The sequence below is a fragment of the Passer montanus genome, unplaced genomic scaffold (genome assembly GCF_014805655.1).
Source record: "Passer montanus isolate IOZ18808 unplaced genomic scaffold, ASM1480565v1 scaffold18, whole genome shotgun sequence".
Taxonomy (NCBI): Eukaryota; Metazoa; Chordata; class Aves; order Passeriformes; family Passeridae; genus Passer; species Passer montanus.
The window spans coordinates 12,005,849-12,027,906 of record NW_024365381.1 but is presented as its reverse complement, the minus strand read 5'-3'; the positions used below and the strand labels follow the sequence as shown (position 1 = coordinate 12,027,906).

Sequence of the window (22,058 nt, the reverse complement as noted above, 5' to 3'; positions counted from 1 at the left end):
GAAGGCGTTGTATTAAATGTTTGAACACACGTGTTAAGATTTGGAGCGAAATGGTTTGTAGTAATCTGGGATGAATCATGGTGAGACGGGGGTGTTTCTCCAGAGTTTTCTGAATGGGTACGTACTCCTCTTCACACTCTTCAATGCATCCACCCATCAGCTTGAAGTGCAAAATTACCGCTGCTAAAAAAAAAAAAAAAAAAAAAAAAAGGAAGAAAAAAAAAGGCAGCAGATGACAAAAACCCGGCAGAATGACTGAAGGCAGCACGGCTGAAGGCCGCCTTTCGGAGCACCCACCACGCTCGGTGAGCTCAGCAGGCGCTGCAGGGCCGCCGGAGCGGGGCCCCTCCGGCCGGGTGAGCTCGGCCGGCCGCCCTGGCGGAGCGGCGCCTTTAAATGCCCCGGAGCTCCCCGGGGGACTCGCCCCGGGCCCGTCCCGCTCGCGCCGCCCGAGCCAATCCCTTCCCTGAGCCTGCCCGGGGCCAATCCGAGCGGGCCGCCTGGGAGGCGGGAGGCCAGCGCCGTGATGGACGGCGCCGCTGGCCAATCGCCGCCAATAGCGGAGGGCTGATGCACGGGCACGGCGCCCAATAGGCTCGCGGTCGAGTGGGCGGGCCCGGGCGCAGCGAGCCCCCGCCGGGAGGCCGGGGAAGGAGGGGAAGATGGCGGAGTGAGGGGCGGAGGAGGCGGAGGGGCCGGGCCGGCCGCGGCCCCGCGGCCTCGGCCGCGCTCAGGTGAGTGCGGCGGGAGCGGCGGCCGCGTCCAGCCCGGAACCTGATGCCGGATCCCTGATTGGGCCGGGACCGAGCGCCCGCGCACCCTCCTCCCCGTCCCGCCCCGTGGCCGGGCTGGGCCCGCGCTCGGGCTCGCTCCCGCGGCGCCGGGCCGGAGCAGTGGGAGCGGCTGGCCGCCCTCGCCGCGCCGGCCCCGGGCGAGGAGCGCGCCGCTGTCCGTGTGGGGACGGACCGCAGCCGGAACCGGGCCGGTGCTGCCCGCTCGCCGCCCTGAAAAGTCTGAGCAACTTCGGCGCTGGGGACGAGGGCGTCCCGGCGCTCCGGGCTGCCGCCGATGGCCGAGCGGGAGAGCCTGCTCCCCGCACGGCCATAGCCCGCAGCCACCTGCGGGAGGGAAACCCAAATGTGACATCCGAAATGAGGCTTCGCATGTCTGGCTACGAGCATAGCGCCGAACGCTGCTACGCTGCTGTTATCCTTCTTATTCATGCGGTGTGTGGGCTGGATGAATTCTGCTAATCTGAATGGTTATATCCTTTTAGCATGTCTGTAGTGCTGATACAGGAGTGCACAAAAGGGATGGCTTCCTAGCTGTCTGACAAAGCCAGAAGGTACAAAAATCTACCCTGCAAAACAAGTTCTATGGAAAGTGGAGAGATTATAGTGGAATTTGATTTAGCCTTATAAATTCATGTTGATAATAAGGTAAAAAGAATTTAAGACACCATGAGACATGTGAAGCTGTTGCTAAACACACTGTCTCTTATTTCCAAGTTAGTAGCATGCAGGCCAGGTATGCCCTGAATTCTTCAAAATTGTCCGTGCTATTTTGTGCTAGAGAATGATACTTAGTTTAAATCTGAAGAAAAAAGAAATGGGGGGATCAACAGTTCTTACTGAAAGCAAAAGTATTAGTGTCACTAGCATGAGATTCCTTGTGTTCTATATTTGATAGCAGTTCTTAAAATCTCGAGTTCGTCCTAGAATTGTGACCGCATTTTCAATCTGCGTGTCAGGTAAAAGAAATAAGTTCAAGTGGTTAAATGAGAAGCATAACTTTAGATTTTGTGGAGACATGGTGTGTTAGCACACATGACCTAATAATGAGGTAGTTCTTTGTAATTGGTGAAATAACTCAAAAGAAATATAAGCATGTCTTATAATTAGTCCTGAAAGCAGGAGCTACTTAGGAGAAAAATTTCTTAAGGAACATTTTGCTGATTTTCGTGTGCAACATTACTCATGTAGTAACAGTAATAGCAGCTTAGGAGCAACATAACATTAAGACACAGTATGCTGCTACTGATGAATATTCTTACTTATATGTATCTGTCATGAACTTTTAAAATATGCCAGGAGATTTGTCTTTGGCATACTACATATAAAGATAATTCTGTTTTATTATCATTAGAAGAATAATAAGCAATCAGCTTGCTTTTGTGTGAAATTGTACACTACTTTAGCAGTAAGAAATTAATATGGATTCATATTCTTAATTGCTTTCAATGCACAAGAGCTGTGAGAAGTAGTGTCTTAAAAATACCAGAATTTCCTGTTGCTCTGGTATATATCAAATCAATATGCATTGCTTAACAATCTTGCCCACAGTGCTGTGAGTCTGCAGTGTGAAAATTTGCATGAACAAGCTATGCATCTCATGGTGGTCATCTCTTATTCAGGGGTGTCAGAAGTCATGGGCTATGTTCATTCTTAAAAACTCAAACAGGAGCAGTGTTTGAAACCAGTCCTGACATGCCAGAGTTTGTGAGTGCGAGATGCAAAACCTGCACAGTCTTCAGAGGATTTAAAAAAAGAGGATTTTTGTAAAATAGAGTGTGGAAGAAGGGTTGTTTCTTTGCCTGAACAGTAGAGCATATTCCTACAGTGTGTGTATCTTGGAATTGAAAGCTCGTCTTTAAGCAGTTTTTCCTGTTTTCTCTGATGTGGTACAAAGTACTGTTAAAATATTGTACCAACAATGAAGTAGGTGTGCATTGGAAACCTGGTGAAAGGGGTTTTATTTAAGAACACACAGTGAAACAAAACATTAAGGTGGAGTGTGTATGATGCCTGAGATGTCTCTACAGCAGCCAAGCACCACAGCAGCATGGATGCTGTGGATCCAACAGCGTGGCAGTCTGTGTTGGCAGGGGACGTCAGGTCCTTACTGTCTCCTGGCCTCTTTCTCAGCTGGCAACCATTCCAGGCTTCAGATGTGCCTTTGTGTACTCTTTTGGAGGGGACATTGCCCTGTGTCTCTACATTGTCCTGCCTCTGTGGGTTATCAGTGTTGTCTCCAGTGCTGCTGAAGTGGCAGGGGGTGTGAGCTGCTGACCTGGGTGCTGCTAACGTAAGCCCCTTAGAGCCCAGCTCCTGCTCAGTGTTACATTTGGTGCCTCCACACTCAGGCACTCCTGTTCTTTCTTCACTCAGACCAGTCTTAGGCTTTCTTTAACAAGTTCTCACCTTTGCCTTGTAGCTTGGTTTTAGATGCCTAGTTCAAGGTTGCCTAGAAAGCAAAAGGAGCATTAAATCAGCAAATTTTTTGTAGGACTGTAGGCTACTTCCTATTGTATTTGTGTTTGTAATTTAAGCGTTTGTCGATGTCCTCTTTCCAGGTTAAATTTTGCAGTTTTTAAGCCATAGGGAAAACAGTAGTGGATTTGTGTAGGACTAATTTTGCTTTCCATATCTCCATAGTTCTCCACTATACTTTGATTTTTTTGTGTTTTGGTCTTTCTGTACTAACTTGTTTCTAGATTTTTCCTTCCTTACTTCCTCATTCTTCTCAGGCTCCAGGCAAGAGAAGAGGAATCATCTTCTGAGTCCTTTTAGTTCTGCTCATTTCCTGGAGGATTTGTGTCAGTGTAAGAGTCAAAGATAGTATTTTGGAAAGCCAGATATGATGGATCTCAGTTTTTGTTGTACCTTAAAACAGAGCATGGAGGGTGGAGTGAAAGTTGGTTGCATAGCTCTTTACTATTATATTAATATAGTCTCCAATTCCAGTGGAGATTATTCCATTCCACTCCAATTCCATTCTGATTATGTCTTTTGTGGGTTTTTTTTTTTGCCATACTGGTGGATTGGTAATAGAGTATGTTAATATATATGAGAAGACAAATATTGCAGTTTTGCTGGTAAATTTATTTGTGAGACACTCCTTCATCTCTTTTTGGCTTTGGAATTCTTGAAGTTACTGAACTTCTTTGTTACAGGCACCTATCTGAATGTGAGGTTTAAAGTTCATGGAATCTAATCTTTAGTTATGGTAGAGCAAAAGAAATTAATGGGCAGTAGGTCAAGACTTAATGAAAATAATACATTCTGAATTTTTAACAAAGAAGGTCTCATGTAAGCAGTGTTGAGCTTTCACAGTTATTTCTTGCTCCACATCAATTGATTGTACATTCAGTACAGTATGAAACAAGAAAAATGGCATTTTTTTTGTAATGTCCACTAGCTTTTATCTGAAGAGTTGATAGTGTCACCATCAGTCTCAGTGCCTGCTCATTTTCAATAACTTTGGTATATATCCAGTTTTATTTGCAAGTTCTGTTGGACTACTGTGAACTCTGCTCACGTAATTGATGAAAGTCAGCTAGAGAGTGTATCAAGCAGAGTAGTTAAAAACTGGGGCATTCAAAGTCAGTGAACTTGTTAAAATTAAAAAAGTAGGTTAAAGCTAACTGAATTTCAGTGTTGGATGGACCATTCCTTTGCTTCAGTTGCTTTAAACGTCACCAGCTGCTTTCTTTTTTAATAAGACTTACTTTAGTGTTTAATATTTTAAACACATTTTAGTGTTTAGTTTAGTTAATTCATAGTCTTAGTGAAAGAAGACCTAGCTTTTCAAAGATTGGATTGGTTTCTATTATGACAAGGCAGTTTGGGATTATTACCAATTAATTACCAATCCTGGTAACTGTTCCTTTTCAAGTTAATTCTTTTGTGAAGCATTTGCTGTTGGTTCCTTAATGTCTCAAAATCACATAGTGGTTGGCTGATTCTTGAGGGAAAATTTGAGTAGGAAGGGTCAGAACTGACAACATGGGAAGGAAGTAACTACTATGAAATAGGGGTTGTCTGATGGCTGGGGATTTTCTGAAGGTCCAGGTGCATGGTGCTTGTAGAAATGCTGTGTTGTACAGGAGTGTGGAAGCTAATAATACTTTGCTGAGGAATTTTGAATAATTTAGGTTCTGTGTGATGAGATAGTTCTGCTTCTAGCAGTCCATTATTCTTCCAGTTAGGTTGTCAGCTCAGCATCCTCACTACGGTAGTTTGTTATTAATGTGAAAGAGTTTCTTGCCTTAGTGGAGACTGAATATGTGTCCATCTCAGTTCCCATGAAACTTAAACGTGTGCCTCCAATTATTTAAAGTTTGTGTGTCCTGGCTCTTCCACACTTGGGCCCAATTCTCTTGATTTAAACTAAAAGAGGGGGTGGATATCTGGTAATTTGAAAAATAACATCAGAATGTTTTATGTAGGAAGCCTAAAAATGTTACCTGGTTCATGGAAGGTACAGCTAATCTTTTGTGTCTTGTGCAGATAATCACGTATGATCTGAGCTGCTTCCTAGATGCAAATTTAATTTTGTTTGTTCATCTCTTTCTTTCTAAGCTCACTGAAGAGGATGTGGAATATTCAAAAATAATGGTGAGTACAATTGGGAGGTTATTTAGGTTCTAAATGTAAGGTACTAAACCAAGTTTGTCAGCTGATTTAGTTCCCTTTTCCCTGACCAAAGAAATCTGTCATTGAGATTATAATTTTTTGTAGTGTGCTTTCAGAGAACTGGAATGTTGCCACAGTGTCAGATTTCAGCTTGGGCTTCACCTTAAAGGAACACTGATTTGACTATTATATATTCTAACAAGACTAAATGCCTTGAAAGTTATAAAATCCAGTCCTGTGATGTCGTTTGCTCTGCTAAGACAAACCGTATTAATTTGGAATAGTTATCTTAAAAGTGTTATTTGTTAAATGATAGGATTGGAAGGATGATAAAATAACCAAATGTAAATTATCAAATAGAAACAAGTACATTCAGAATTTCTAAGATTATAATAAACTTCTGTAGTTTTGATTTATTTTTTCCCAGTGAATGAAATAAAGATATGGTAGTTAAGGTGTGCAGCAAAGGGCTGTATTCTGTTCCCAGCTCTGTCACAAACTTTTGGCATGTTTTATTGCAGCTCTCCAGGTCTGTTTTTCCACATCTTCATAAGAATAAGACTTTCCCAACAGTCTGAGTGTCGATGGTCAACAATGATCAGCTGAAATATTTGAGTGACTCAAGAGAGATATCGATAGTGACATGTACTATATTTCCATTTTCACGGTCTACTCACTGCTTCTAATGTAGGAGCTTAAAATTGTCACTGGAAGACTATTTCTGGACTTGATCAATGGAATGGTTAAGAGGTAATTAAAATGAGAATACAGACAGGGAAAAGAGAAGAAGAGGTTAGTTGTTCTCATGTTCTTGTATATGAGAAAGAGAAAAAAAATGGGGGAAAAAATCTATTTTGGATCTCTTACTTTAGCACAAGAAAATGGTAATAAACATTCTGGCAATAGTGATGCAGGAGTGCACCCAGATACCTTCCAACTTAATGCAAAAATATCAGTCTTAACAGCTGCTGTAACTAGGTGGTACCAGGTGAGTATCACTGGTGGAAGGCCAGGAGATCTGAAAAGATGAGTTATTGAAATTTGTCTGTGCTGTGGATAAGTGGGGAGAAATGAGTAAAAATAAGAAGCTAAGGTATGTGATCTTAAAACCTGTTGTAAGTGCTCTTTTCCTCTCCAGCACTGACAGTTTCATAATTAGTTGGGTGGTAGTTTATGATGTCTCTTTGAGCTGTGACCTGCTAGAGCAGAGCACATACACTCTGTGCCATGTGCACTCTGCTGCTGCCTCGTCATTGTCATCTCTGTGTTGGAGACATGGCTGAAGCCCCACAGCTAATTAACAGTGGTGTATTTTTAGCTGCATTGCTTCTGAGTAAGTGTACAGTTCAGCATTTCTGAAGTGTTTCCTTAGCCAGCTTGTGGACATCTAAAGATAGATACAGAATCTTACAGACCAGGGGATTATTGCAGTTTGAGAAACCAGACGATTATATCCATTAGAGTCAGGCTTTTAAAGTAGTGAACTGGTGGGCATTTTAATGTTGAATGTATTTTATTCTGATTCCTAAACTACCTTTCCTGTGTTTTTAATTTGGAATTCCAGATCCTCTCCTAAGAAGGTGGTCCTCTTACTTGCTCAAAAGCTATGAAATGTGGATATTTCTCTTCTAGCAAGCAAAACCCATCCTTCATTTCCATGGAGCTGAATGAACAAAGATCTGTCCACTTCTGTTTGAATCATCTCACCAGACATTTGATTCACCAGATGACTTCCCCCACAGAAGTAGCCCACTGTTTTATCAAAACTCAGAAGCAGAGTAACAGAAGTCGGCATTTGTTTTCCTGAAAAAATGTCTTCTGTGCCAGCTCTTCATTCAGCTTTCTGCATTCCGTTTTAAAACGAAAAATACTTTGTAATGAGATGCAAGCAGAAGCTGGTGTTTTTCACTGGTATTTCCTTCTTAATTTTAGGAAGGTTAAGTACTTTGCTGTGTCAGATTGGAATTCCTAGCAGATAAAATGCATTGCTGTGTCAGACTGACCTGATATATATGAAAAGTTGCAGCAGGAAAACCAGAATGTTTTCTGCTCTGACATGAGGAAGAAACTTACCAAACAACTAGGGGCATCTCATACAGGTATTTTCTAGTCCAGGTCCCAGGCTTGACTTTGTAGATAGGTGTGAACTTACATAACGCAGCTAATGCACAAGAACAAATACAGAATCACCTTGTCCATACTATGTATCCCAGGCTGTGATCAAAATGTATATTTGCATGTGTGAACCTCTGTAAGTGCAGGATATGAAGAGCTTTCACCTGAAGAAGAAATTACTCTGCATAATTTCATTTTTAGCAAAGAAAAAAGAAGCTTTGAAGGCCTCTGGGGTAACAGGATAATGACTAGGCTTGCATTAAATCATTACCTTCCTCAGGCTTTTAATGAATCCTTAGCATCAAAAGGAGCAAGACCATTCTACAGTAGAAGAGAAGGGCAGAACATCTTTCTTTATATAGAAATTAACTTCTGATGGGATGGAAGAGACCAGAGCTGTAAAGTTGCAGTTTCTCTACCTGGCTTCCTCGACACAATTTCAGCTTTTCCTACTGCTGATGAAATCTCATTTTTTGATTCTTTCATGCCTGAGAGGACCTGTGTGTTTCCTCCATCTAGGTAGAAATAGGCCCAAGAAAATGGAATGTTAGCCACGTAAGAGGGATGAGTTGAGAGCAGAAATACCTAGTTCAGTCCTTTTTCTGGCTCTTCTTATTCCTTCCCAAACTAAGGCACAATCTGGTTGTTCTCATGTTTACACAAGATTCTTTGTCTATGTAATTTGTGATTATATAGGATTTTTTCTGTCGTTCTGGGATGGGAGCATATATTGTTTACATGCTCCCTACTATGGAATTATCTATAACAAGTAAGATTTTGGCAAAAAACTACCAGAACTGGGATATGTATTATATTCCACCTCAAATCTGAAACTCTTTTTAGTGCACCTTATTCCAAGCTTGTGATTTAAAAATGTGGCTTGCTAGCTTAAAGTATGTGAGATACTAAAATGGTTGGGGAAGTGTTCTAGATTTCTTGTTCTGTTTTTCCTTTTAGAAAACTGCTGGAGAGAGCCAGACAGCCTGAAAATGGCTGAAAAAGCAAACAATTGAAATCCTTCTTAAATCTTGGTGATTGATTGCCAGGGCAGCATTCTAGTATGAAAAATGTGGTGACATTTTATGGGACCAAGTTCCATAGCAGAGTGAGGACAAGTGTTGATGTTGATCCTAATTGTCCAAGTCATGTCTGTGTTTAGACTTGTTTTGTAACAATAGGATTTAATGACAGCTTTACCCATTTTGTGTTTCCATGAAGCAAAGAACAGACACTGCCTATCAAAATAATGCCAACTTCAATGAGCAGAGAGGTGCTCTAAAATTGTGTGTAACATTGTGGTGAGCTGTGTGATAAGAGTTAACATTGAGCTTGATGAGGCAACCACCAGCTTGGCCTGACTTTGCTGAATATGGTCTGAGCTTTCTGGCATTGGAGGCAACTAGAAAAGCACACTTTATTTTAGGGCCTCCTTATGTTGAAGTCAATAGGATTTAATGGAGATGTCTGTAGAAGCAGGATCCATCTCTAAGTGATGGAAAATACTGTCAATATCATAGGATTACAGTGGTTGGGAAGTATGTGGTATAAGAAATGCCTGATTTTAGATCTGGGAATTTTCTTCTGCCCATACTTACCCATCTGATGTTAGAGATAGCAGTTGTTTCTTGCACAGCTTGATGACAAAATACTTGGGGGCAGGAAGGTATTTTTGTTTTCTGTGGACATGTACAAAAATTGCAAATTTGCCTGACTAGAGAGTTGATAATCTAAGCTCCTTAAACTCAATATTTTGTAACCTGGCATTGTAACAAAAAAAGTAGAATTACTGATTTTTTTCCTAACTCCTGTTCATGGCAGTGTAGCAGCATTAGTTTTTGAGTTTAATTTTAGAACATCAGGATTTTATTAGATTAAGGATCTGATCTGTGGCTTTCACAGAAATAATATTCCAATAGTGCATGCCCAGAAGACCCCCTTTTGCTGTACCTTCCTGGCCAGCACCTTTAAAGAGCTGCTGTGTTTGGAAATGCTGCTTCATCTGACTCACTCTTCCTTGCTCCGCTTTTTCTTTGTGTTGGTTGGAAATCTTCCCATGTGAAAGATTACAAAAACAAGGGGCATGTGCAATAGCTCATATATATATATATACATATATATATTTTAATACTTGTGGACAAAATGATGTTACAAGTTGTTTGAAAACAACAAAATCACCAATGTCTTCCATTTTGAGATGTGTATAGTTCCATAAGCATTAGTGCTTTGTAGCAAACTGTAGTGCCATGTTAGGACCAGTGCATGAGCCTAGTAGTATTTTTACAATTTCTGAGTGACAAATTTATTAGTAAACAGTGATGATAATGTAATTAACACTAGAAAGGATACAATAGGAATGTCACAAACATGGTCTAAACATGCAGTATCCTCCCTTTGACAATGGCAATGCTATCCTTAGAAATGGAACTCATTCACTTAATGGGCTTCATAGAATCATAGTTGACTTTTTGATATTTGTCTGTCTGTCCAACTGCAGTAGTAAGCTAGAGTATGCAAGTATCCATAATTCTCCTCCCTATCGGTGTGATTCTTTTCTTTTAAATATTTGTTGGTGTTTTCTTCCATTTTCAATTTTATTGAACCATCTATTACTCATCCTGTGATATACTCACAAAAGTATGAATATGCTAAGGAGTTTGTGTGCATTCTGTACACATCTCTTATCTTCAGATAATTTACAAAGTCTGTTAAGTAATCTTGTCTTTTTTTCACATCTGACTTTATGATTATTATAGCTAGCAAAACATTATCCTCATTGTGTGGTAAGTTAATAGTTGCAAAATGTGATATGCTAATTATGCATAGAAGACTTTCCTCCATTACTGCAGGAATGGGGAACCTTTTTTGGCTGAAATCCTATTGAATCTTAAAATAACTTTGGTGGATCCTGCATTTACATACATCTTAATAAGAGAGAATACGTTAAGGTCAGAGGCCGTTGGAAAACGATGTTGCAGGCTGTGTCTGTGCAGCAGGCTGTCTCCAGCCAATGGATCAGAGATTCCCCACCCCTGTATTATTGAGAATTCAGTATCTTGTGTTTTAGGTAACTTCCAGTTTTGCTTTCCAGCTCTAAGCTCAGTTTTAATGATTTCTGTCTCTCCCTCTGCTTTTTTCAGAAGGAAAGTTTAGACCAGGGAAGTGAAATTGATTTAGCACTCAATGGACAGCTTGGACTGGTCAAATAGGAGACTGGTATGATTCTGAGATGTGCATTGCTCTGTGGATGGCATCCTCTGATTTCCTAGGAATAAGTCTTTTATTTGATGCCAGTGCTGCTCTTCACCCATTTCTCTCTTTCAGCTTAGAGAGGATACTGCATCTTTTTTTCCTGAGACCTGCCTGTAAATGGCCATTAGGGGGAGGGAGGGAATGGGTAGCTTGGTTTTGTAATTTTGGTACGATATATCTTTAAAGTAATTAATCAAGAAGCATGTACTTCCGTGCAATGACAGTAATCCAGGCAGAGTTAATGTATGTAACAGGGAAAAAAAAACCCCAACAAAACCAACCAAACGACCCTCTGCATCTAATGAATTTCTGAGAAAATTGGACAGGTGGGCCATTTACAGCAGAGCTCTGGGGGACCTGTGCTAAGAGTCAGGTTCAATTCTAAATGGACATAGCTGTACCATTGAATAAAGTAGTTTAGTGCTTGGGAGAATCAATTGAAAAATACCTCTGAAACTGGAATGCAAAATAGCACAGTATGTAGGGGGAAGAATCCCTGATGCAAACAAAGCCATAAGATGATTTAATAAGAAAATAGAACTTTAGTAGCAATAACTGTTTTGCATGTGATAGTAAATAACTTGCATTAGCAAGACTGTACAGTAGAGTAAGTGGGTAATAACCAAATAAGTTTGTGGCGCTCTGTGCTGCAGGGAGTTGTGTGAAGAGTCTTCCTGAGAAGAAGGGTGAATTCTTCTTATGTTCCTCTCATTGGAGGGAATTTGGCACTTGAATACTAAGTTAATGAACTTGATACATATATTAAAAAAAGAAAAGAAAAATTAGCTTTGCCACATGTCTGAAGCACTGTCAGTGAGTGCTGGGGGGAGGGCAGACAGTTCTCTTTGAAAGGATAGCTGAAGTTTTTCTTTCTCTGTAGCCTAGCACTTGCTCTATTTCTCTGAGAAACTAAACTTTTCCAAATACTGTACTGTGAAGAGAACCTGATTCTAAAGTGAGAAGTTCTTTGTGATGGGAAGTGATTTTTGTTTTCTTCCATTATAAAGACCAATCTGAGGTAGTCTTTAAATAAAAAACCCCAAAACATTAGAGAGCGCTTGACCCTCAAAACATTTGTGCATGCCAAGCACAACTGTAGAATCTAAAGATGCCACAGCAGAAAATAATTTCAGCTTTGCTAAACACTGTTGCAGACCATAATTGATTTCAGTTGATGCCTGAAGTTTTGCAGGAGAAAGTACTGTGAAGCCTCTGGTAACACAGAGGGTTATTGATTTTCACCTGTAGATCTGCATCCAGAAAATTATTTGCTATGAAAGGGTTGCATAAAAGAGCCACAGGAGTTCTAAACTGTTCCTAGTTGGCACTTTTCAGTGTAGGTACCTCATCAAAGACACAGTGAGCCCCAACATATAGTAGTGTATTCTGAACATAATCAGAGGTTTAGATCAGTCTGGCTGCATTTCTTCTGGAAAGCTGAAGTAATTTAGACTGTAAGCTTCCAGCTTAATGGAGGCTTCTTGCCTCCATTAAAGCGTGGGGGTGAAGCACTTTGGCTCTTCATAAATAGATAGTGGAACTGTGAGGGCTATGAGCATTTTTGCAGTATAAAGTAACAGGATAAGCATGAGACTGTCTAAATTAAGTGTTGGCTAACATGTAATATGCTTATGAAAACTAATTGATCTGAAAGATTATAATCAGCTTAAATTCCAGCTATTGATTTTTTGATAAAATTGGAAGCTCGCCATAGGGGACCTTCATTTGATTGCTCTCTGATTAGAGAAATTATGAAATTATGTGGTCTGTGATTGACAAATACATTTACATAATAATGAAATTGTAATGAAAACAAAGTCACATTCATGCTTCAGAAGTATCACCTTTGTGGCTGAACAGAATTCTTCAAGGGTATATCCACTCAGAACAGAGGGGAGGAAATAAAAGACTCACATAGCCAGGCAAGCTATCTGCATATACTTCCCAGTTCAGGCTTTTAATAAGGATCTGAATTCTGTGGGCTGCTAGACTAGGAATTACTATTCACAGCAACAAAAGGAATCCCTTTGCCTTTCAGCTCTTGTACTGTGACATGACTTTTGCTTCAACCTCCTTGATTTAACAGCTTCTAAACTGAAGTGGAAGTGTCAGGTGCTGCCACTCTTGGGTGTGCTATATCAAAAGGTGTAATGACCAGTATGGACATACCTCCTAAGCAGTACTAAACCCAGATGATACAAATATGTTCTCTTTGTATATCCAGTAGTGCTGCTGCAGAAGGTCTAGCCACTACTTGTGTTGGGAAATGTACCTTCTGAAACTGAGGGTATTTGTCAAATTTATGAGAAGAAAGAAAGTCTTGCAAAGACTTCTTGATAGTAAGTGGGAACAAATTGTACTGAGCTTGAGGATACTGACACTTTACATGAGGATTACATTGTCAAGAACTGGCAGTCTGGCTTTTTGGGGGGCAGAAAAGGAAAAAATACTGAAGATAGAACTATTTTTGGTGTATAACAAATCTTAGAAATCACTGCTTATTGTACCCTTAGGAAACTGGCTGGTCTTCCTCCAAAACTAATAATCCTGCTTGCTGATCAGGTACAGAGCTGCAAAATGACAATTCAAGTTAGATTCCACTGGATTTCTTTCATGGAATGATCCAGCATTTTGTCCCTGTAGCACTTTGACTGGCACACAAAAGCCAACAGTTGAATCAGGGTGTCTTGTTCAACAGTGCACAGCACTAACCATGGATTCTGATGTCTGTTCCCTTTCAATCTCTACACTTCCTCCTGCATTTTAGAGAAAGTGTCAGTGTTCGTGATGTCAGCAGAGCATGTTTCTGTCTCTGAGCCTGTGTACCGGGTTATAATATAGACAAACTCCCAAGACTTTTACCCCATCTAAAGTTAAAGGTAGAAGGTACCTTTCTGTTCAGTGTGTCCTATGTAAATCCTGTCTGCTTCTCTCCACTTCCCCTCCAAATGAGTGTGTTTGCAGGTCAAATAAAAGGCAGGTAGTTTGCAATGCCTTTGGCATGAAGAACTGCATGGAGAAACTGAAGGAAAGCGGCACAGGCCCACAAACCAAATCTTAGAGCTAGTATTCTAATTATGCATGATTCAAAATGTCTAGTGTAATGTAGTTATTACCAGTAAATTGAGATATGCATTTATACATAATGAAGCAATAGGAATTAATATACCAATAGCTTGAACTTCCTGCTTTGATTCTCAAATTTTGGGTTTTTTTAGAGAATGTGCTGCCTCTGTAGAGAAGGGGGCAGAATGTATAGATAGGGACAGAAGCATGGCACCAAAACTGTAAATCAGGAACTGGGGTCAGCAGAACTCGCCTTTATAACCTCTAGTCTGGTTCATATCACTGTCCTGAGCATGTAAAAAGCAGGGCATGAACTAAGCATGTTTAGAGGCGAGATGAGGTTTCTCACCTGCTGCAGCTGTAGCAAGGAAAAGGGTGCAGAGTTTCTTACATGGTGCAGGGGAGCGACTGGTGGGAAGGAAAAAAACCAAACCCACAAAAAAATCACCCCAAAACCCAAGCTGACAAATGAGTAACAGAAACCACAGACTCAAATTGAGTGTAGTATTTGCCAGACAGTAGGTAATAAACTTGAGTGTGGTGAGAGAAATTATTTGGAGAATACTGAAATTAATAAGCACAGTACATATTTTTCAGGTGTTGAATAGCTTTTTAAGAGACAGTATTTTCAGGTAACTCTAGCCACATAGGCAGCTGTACTGAAGCATACTGGTACTAGCCAGCAATAATGGCATCTGCAGGAATGAACCTGAAAATACTGGTAATCTTGTATATTTTTTAAGTTCTTTAAAGAGATTTTTAAAAACAGAAAATGAGATTTAATCACTGAAGGTCTTTATCTGCTGCAACAGAGGTTGCAATTGTCTTTTTTTCTTTATTTCACTTACTAGATAAAAGGGAATTTGGGTGCCATCTTTCTGTAAACTCTTGGTGCGTTCTCTGTAATTCAAGTCTTAGTGGATAATGCAGTCAATTTCTGCCAGCAGTTTGAAAGTAAGAGAATGTGTGGCATAGCCTACATCACCAATACTTTTCCAAGTTTAAACCTGTAATTAAACATACAGAATACTGGCTTGTAATTGCAGAATTCCATACTTGTAGCTTAGCTTAATTTTGTAAGTGGGCTTAACTTGTGCAGAACACTTCTCCATGTACAGAGGCTCAGTCCTCTCTCTTAAGCAGAAAGTGTCTTGGAAGAAAAGGTGTGTCAAGTTAACTCCTGTTCATACTTCATAGCCAACCATTCATAAAGCACTGTGTTTTGGGTTTAGAATGGGAATTGTGGTTTTACCCATGAATGCTCTTTTTAAATATGTAAGGATTGCCAAATGGAGATATGAATATTATAAGAGAAGGTAACTATTCCATGGTATCACAAGTAGGACTGAATGAAAGTCTTTGAGCCAACTTCTTCAAGAAACAAGAAAATTTCTAAGGCAAAGTTCGCCCAGTGGTTAACCATGGTCATTTTTAATTCTTTAGAACACTATGCATGGTTTTAAAGTCTGTTAAATATTGTAATGAGTAAGCCATTGTATCCTTTGTATTTCCCTTCAGTATAACTTGGGGAATAAGCTACTTCAGGATATCAGTGATTTTCCTTTTGATTTGAAAAATATAACAGCAAAGGAAAAGTATTAGGTATAAATTCCTAAAAATTACCTTAGTACTTAATAGGCTAAAGAATACTTATACTGAACTTCTGATAGCATTCTTGCATGGATTAGTGGAGGGAATTATTGGTGTGACTACAAACTATGTACTCCCATTGCACACGTTTTACATGGTAACAGTGAAAGAATGTCTCCCTGCAAATTCTGATTTTCTCCAAAAGGCAGCTTGCTTTTATATCTATGCATCTTTGAGGATTTCAAGATAAGATTTTATTATTTTGACACTGTAAAGAGGAACTGTTTAAAAATGAACCTGGAAACTCTGCACCTGTATACAAACTTTTTTAGCAATAAAGCAGCACAGGCTGAGAATGCACTAAAACTGGATGCGTCATCTGTTCAGAAGACAAATTAACCAAATTACTGTACATTCCACTCCACTTCTGAGGTCTACTTGCTGTAGCTTTGTCAAAACTTAACAACTCGAGCTTTCTCTCCTTTATGCTGGATATCTGCTTTGGGGGCAGCAGACTTCAGGCACAAGAGCTTCTGACTTAAACAGCAGCTAAACAAAAATTGTTATTCCACTCATTCTAAGATGCATAACTTCAATCTCTTCAAGGGGTGTTTCAGAGAGTAGCAGAAACTCTCTGCTTCTTGTATTGATTGCCTAAAAGTAATGAGACCCCTCAGAAGATTGTTTTATGGACGTATTGTTTATTGTTTTGGTGACTGTGCTTCCAAAAAGTTTCTTCTGTGGTTGGTGGAGGTCCTCCCAATTTCAAAGATTACAGAAATTCAGTTTAAAAATTTACCAGCTATTCTTCAGCACATACTCATTATATATTTAAATCCATGCTATGTAATATAATTTGTGGAACCAATACTTTAATGCTTCATAACAAATGAGGACCCAAGCAAGATAAAGTGATTTTTTTTCCTGCAAAATAATCAAAGGAAAAAAAGTAGGCCTAGGACTCACATAACAATGGCAGTGATTTGGACCATATGAATTTCTGAGTTTCAGCTTTTATTTAAGAAGTTCTTTCTTCACAACTTTAAATATAATACAAAAATGTAACTGACAGCTTTTTTTTCTTTTAGGGATCAGTACTAAGGAAGCAAAACAATTTAGCATTATTCATAATACAGACATAAAATAGCAAGAAACAGTCTCAATGCAGAAACTAGAATGAAAGGGCAAAAGCAAACAGTCCCATCATCAATCACATTTCTTAGACTCATGCAACAACACAAGCACTAAGGAAGTACTACAAAGGTAGTATTAGAATTTGTGAGAGTCCCCCCTCTCCTTGCAGAACAACTGTTGATACTCTATTGTTTTGCTTATGACTGAGACCATAAAAACTGCCAAACAGACAGCAGCACAGTGAACATTAGTAGTAGCCTAAGTACCAGTTGCCCACCTAAAACCTCTGAGGTGCCTTACCTCAGTGAATTTTGTCCCCTGTGCTCCAAGCAGAGTTATTTTACAAATAAGACAAAACACAGAACTGGCAGCAGCAGCAATGAGATCTGCAACCTGCTGGTCATATACACGGAAGGAGAAAGCAATTTGCATCACTGGAATTAAGCTGATCAAGTAAACAGAATCCTCTCCAGACTACTACAGAAAACTACTAACTTTCCATAAATTCATTATCCCTTTGAGAACAAACATTAGCCCTTTAGGCAGCATAGGGGAGATGAAAAGGGACCTTAATCTTCCAAAACCAAGAATTAGGGATATTCTGTCCCAGTAACAAAGGGTAAGTAGTGCTTTCTTTTCTGTAAAATTATTTTCTAAATATGTGGAAATAAGCAGAACCAATTTTCAGTAGAGAGCGATGCCAATGGGCCATGAGTAGGTATTTTTTATGAAACATCCTAACTGGCCAGGCAATCATAACTTCAGGAAAGCAGTGCTTCCATGATTGTGCAGAAGACTGTTCCTTGGTTTCCTAGTTAACATTCCAGAAAGAAACGCTCAGTTGCTCACAGCCTTAGCTGGCAAAATTTGACTCAGTCCTGTTCCTGGGGCTGCACTTCAGCAGACTTGGAAGGCACTGGGGTTGCCCTTTACCTGAAATTCAAAACCTTGTGCTCTGCCTCCATGGTGCCATCCAGACTCATGCTCTAAGAACACTGCAGCATCTGTGATGTGCTCGTCTGCTGCTTTTGCAAGCAATGCATACAAGCAAATCTCAGAACTATTCAGGAGTCCATTTAGCAGTGGCTCACATATCCATCAGATGTAGCTAATGTAGCTGACCCAAATGTAGCTGCCATTAAAACCAAGACTGCCATTAACAATGTGTCTGTATGAAAAGGTAGGACAGGAGCTTTAGGTTTTTAAGAATGTTCAGTTTGTAATGGTGGCTCTTGAATAGTATCACCTTGTTAAGTATGTTTTACATAGCTCCAGAAACCTGACTTTATTATTTCAAAGGCTGGTTTTCCCCTTGAAGTCATTAGAAAAACCAAAGTTATATTTACAGAGCTTCAGAGAGTAACATGCTGCATGGGTGAGCTATTCAGTCTTCCAAGCATAACTTCAGTATGTCAGATTCTCCTCCTGAAGGGAGGCACTTCATCATCAGTTCTTTCCACACACAGATGAAGCGACAGATCAATACTCACACCTGGTCTGGTGCATTATTTCTTCGTAATGACCAAACTCAGCAGAGATGCAGAAACAGCTCCAGCAGTTCTTGAAAATGGGTATTAGTTGGCATTAACTCTTGCATATCTTGATAGTAAATTATCAGTAAGGATCTGTTGAAGAGTTTTGCCATTCTTTTGTTACATAATTATTTTATCCAGCTTCCTTGTCAATAATTCGACACGACCACTTAACTCCACAAGCTTTTCTTTCATCTAGGAAAAGAGTATAAAAATTAGCAAAAAAAGTCCTAACACTGGATCTTTGAATGACCTGTGTTTAAGACCATTAAGTGACTAAGTGGCTAAAGAGCAGCTCACTTTCAAGATGTGAAAATATAGAGGGGCTTGATCTCTATACTGCATGTTTAGTACTGGCAAAAACAGCACCCAGATCAGGGGGCTCACTAAAATCTGGAGATGGATCAATGTGTACCAGTATCAGCCCTTCCAGGGACATCATGCAAGATGGAGATGGAGTTGCTGTAGTTTTTCTGTGATGAACCTGAACTTTCCTAGTTAAGACAAGTTCTCACACAGCCAGGGACCTGCTCTGACAATATGTGGACAAACTGTTTCATCATTAGCTTAGGAATACCTGTGGACATTATGTCTCAAAAAGCACAGGCCATGCTTGAGCTTGTTCTAGTCAACAAACAAACTCTCTACAGTCACATAATTTGTGTTTGCAATGAAGTGCTGTCGTATTTTTACTTCAATCATGTATTATTACTAAATCATGTCTTGACTTCAGAAGTTTTATCTAGATAAGATTTTTGTATTTTAGCCTCACTGGACCTGTAAAAACACTCTGATCTTATAGAAACAGGAAAGATGACTTGAAAGAAAACTGAACTTAAGAAATATAAAAGGCCTGTTACAAGAGAAACTAAAACCTAAACTCAACCCCCCAAAAAAGCAATGAAAAAATTATCACATAAATACTGGATATGCTGGCTGTCTCCTACACACAATAACTTCATTTGAGCTAAGGCACAGGCAATTAACTAACATAACTAGTCAGGTTAAAGATAAGAACATCCAATTGGAACACCAAAACAGGAGGGAGGTCCTGGAGTTCTCTCTGAAACTACAGTTACTACCTGCTGTTTTGAACTTACACAGACATAAAAATATAAGTTTAAAAATCCCTTTCAAATAAAAAAGAGTCTATTTTTAAATTCTTCAACAATGACAACACAAGTCATAATACTTAGGCCAAGTCTGTAGAAATGAGTTTAGGGGTTTTTTTTCTCTGCAAGGTATAGAGAAAAAGGATAACAAACTTGCCACAATTTAGCTAGAACTGGGTATGTTCTGCAGTTTAGAGGTCTTAGAAAATGTTTCATGTCTCATGAATTGAGTCAGTTATTGTCAAATAAGGCAGCATTTTCTCAATCTTAGGCACTAAAAAACCCCACATTTGTGTCAATGTTTTTGAATTAATGTCCAAAATTATCAGCATTTTAAAAGTATTTTTCATTATTGTGGAAACCTTACTTTCTGCATGTTTTCCTTTAAGGTCACAGCTGGAAAATTAATCTTAGAAGCTTCTATAATCGTTTGATTTTTTAAGAGGTAACTGGAAAACAAAAGGGGAAAGAAAAAAAAAAACACAAGAAAAACAGTTAAAAAACCTATAGTTGCACTGTTTAGACAGATGATTTAAGATGATTTTAAAGCAGATACAAGGTTGTTGCCAAAAGTCATAATTATGAAAATATTCAAAACATAACAGTGGTTTTACTTTGGAATCAAGATCCTCTCATCACCTGCTATAAGTAATTTATAGCTGCTATAGTCAAGCCCTCAACCTATCATGGAATCACTCTGATACCTTACATTAGCCAAATGAATCTGGAACTGAAGAGATTTCAGCATTGCACACAACTAAATATGAAGTCTCACATTACACAAGGACACTCAAGAGGTGCAAGGCAAATCAAAGGGATTCACATCAACACAATGTACAAATCAGGTATATTAAAATCCCACACCAATGTGCTCAGACAGAAGTCAAACCGCTTTTGTTAGCTGTGGGCTGGTTGTACAGTAACTTACAAGCACCTGTGAAGTCACTGACCATAAGAATGCAGGGCACTCACCACATGATGCTGTCCTTGAAGAAACAGAACAAGTCCCGGAGGTGCGCCAGGTCACTGCCAGAAGAGTAAAGAATGAAGCCCACAGCCAAGCCACAGGACCGACACAATAATAAATAATAAGCACTAAAAGGAGAAAGGGAAGTGTTTTAAAACAAGCTTTTGAAACCACAGATCCTGTATCTTTGTCAGAGGGCATCAGATCTTCAATTCCATTGGGCAAAATCCAAGGCATAATAACACCTCCTCCTCAAAAAAGTAATATGTACAAGAACAACATGACCATAAGAAATTGGGCATGTTGTAAAAGAAGTGATCTCTCTAATAAGTGAAGTAGCTATTAAGGAAGAAAATGCACATCTTATTATCACAGAGTGGATTAGCGTATTCTACTCAAACGTGATTTAAGTAATAAAACAATGCATGTGCCAGCTGTAAATTCTTTCTAATAAAATATATTATAACCCCATGCAGAGAGAGGGGCAAGGAAAAAAAGTAAAAAAAAGAGCAAGTCTTACATTGAAAAAGTTCCTAGTCCTGACAGTTTGTAAAAGAGCCTTTAAAAATTATTTAAACAAGCTACTGGTTCTGTAAGCCCCTAGATGACATTTTACATTCTTCCTGTTAGACTGAGTTACCAAACCCTGCAAACGGTAAGTTCCTCAATAGGGCAGCACAAGTTTTTTATTTTCAGTATTAAAAAAACCCAACCACCTAATAGCTACCCCTCCCCCCAAAACCAAACCAAACCATCCAAAAACCCACCAAACCAAACAAAACCCTGATATGTTTTAAGTGAGAGACGTTTTAGGGAAGGGAAGAAAGGAACCTACAAGTTAAGCTGTCTTCTATCTACTGCATTGCTCGAAATGTTTCTGTCACCTACAGAGGTTATAGCGGCAAAACTCTTTGATTTCAAGTGAAAACTACATCCCTACAAAAGGTATCCGAAGTGTGAGGCAGGCACGGAGGTCACCTGGGAGCTCGCCCAGCCCCTCCGAACCGCGGCGCACAGGCCGGAGGAGCCGGGGCCCGGCCTTGCCCGCACCATTTACCGCGGCGGCACCTACGCACCATCCCAGCAGGGCGCCCTCGAGGCCGATCAGCAGCGAGTCCTCCCAGGTCACATCGCTGGTGACTCCTGAGGAGAAAGAGACGCGCTGCAGCCGAGAGCCCCGGCCCGAGCCCCGCGCGGGGCAGCGCCCGCCGGCCCGAGCGGCACTCACTGAAGCAGACGAGGACGCTGAGCTCCGGCGGCTCCCGCCCGCACAGCTGCAGCGAGTCTCCCAGCACCGTCCAGCAGCTCCGGCAGTGGAACACGGCGCACTCCTCCGGCAGCGGCCCCTGCCGCCGCGGCGGCGATGCCGGCTCCGCGGCCGGCGGCAAGGAAGAGGACGGCGGGGGCGACGACGGCGGGGGCGACGGTGGGGACGACGGCGGGGGCGACGGCGGGGGCGACGGCGGGGGCGGCGGCGGCACGGACAGCGAGGCCCAGGCGGCAGCGGCGGGGGCAGGCGCCCGCTCCAGCACAATGGCCCCGACGGGCTGCGGCTCCTGGAACAACTTCTGCAGCCGCTGCCGCAGCGCCATCACCTCCCGCCAAGCGTTCGGGCGCGGGGCCCGCCCCCCGCGTATCGCCATTGGACCGCGGCCCGGATGTCCGCATTACCATTGGCCAGCGGCCGCGCCCATCCTCGCCGCCCGCGGCTATTGGCCAGCGGGCGCACCGCGCGCGCCTTTCTCCTCCGGGAACGCCTCATCGCGCTTGAAAATAAGCACGCGCGGCGGGCCGCGCCGCCATTGGCGGCTCCCGCGCTCCGCCCCTCTAGGCCACGCCCCTTCTGCGGCCCAGCCAATGGGCTGGCGCAGCGGGCCAG

The 22,058-nt window shown here is 41.1% G+C and overlaps 1 protein-coding gene across 1 annotated transcript; it reads right to left on the bottom strand.

Moving 5' to 3' along the window:
* Window positions 1-8,429: 8,429 nt before the first annotated feature.
* OIP5 (Opa interacting protein 5) lies at window positions 8,430-21,981 on the bottom strand. The gene is made up of 5 exons (XM_039704833.1): window positions 21,408-21,981; window positions 21,256-21,322; window positions 20,185-20,307; window positions 19,580-19,661; window positions 8,430-18,295 (listed from the first exon to the last, which is right to left on the bottom strand). The coding sequence occupies exons 1-5, from the start codon at window positions 21,820-21,822 to the stop codon at window positions 18,221-18,223; spliced, it is 762 nt and encodes a 253-aa protein (XP_039560767.1). The 5' UTR covers window positions 21,823-21,981; the 3' UTR covers window positions 8,430-18,220.
* Window positions 21,982-22,058: the final 77 nt, after the last annotated feature.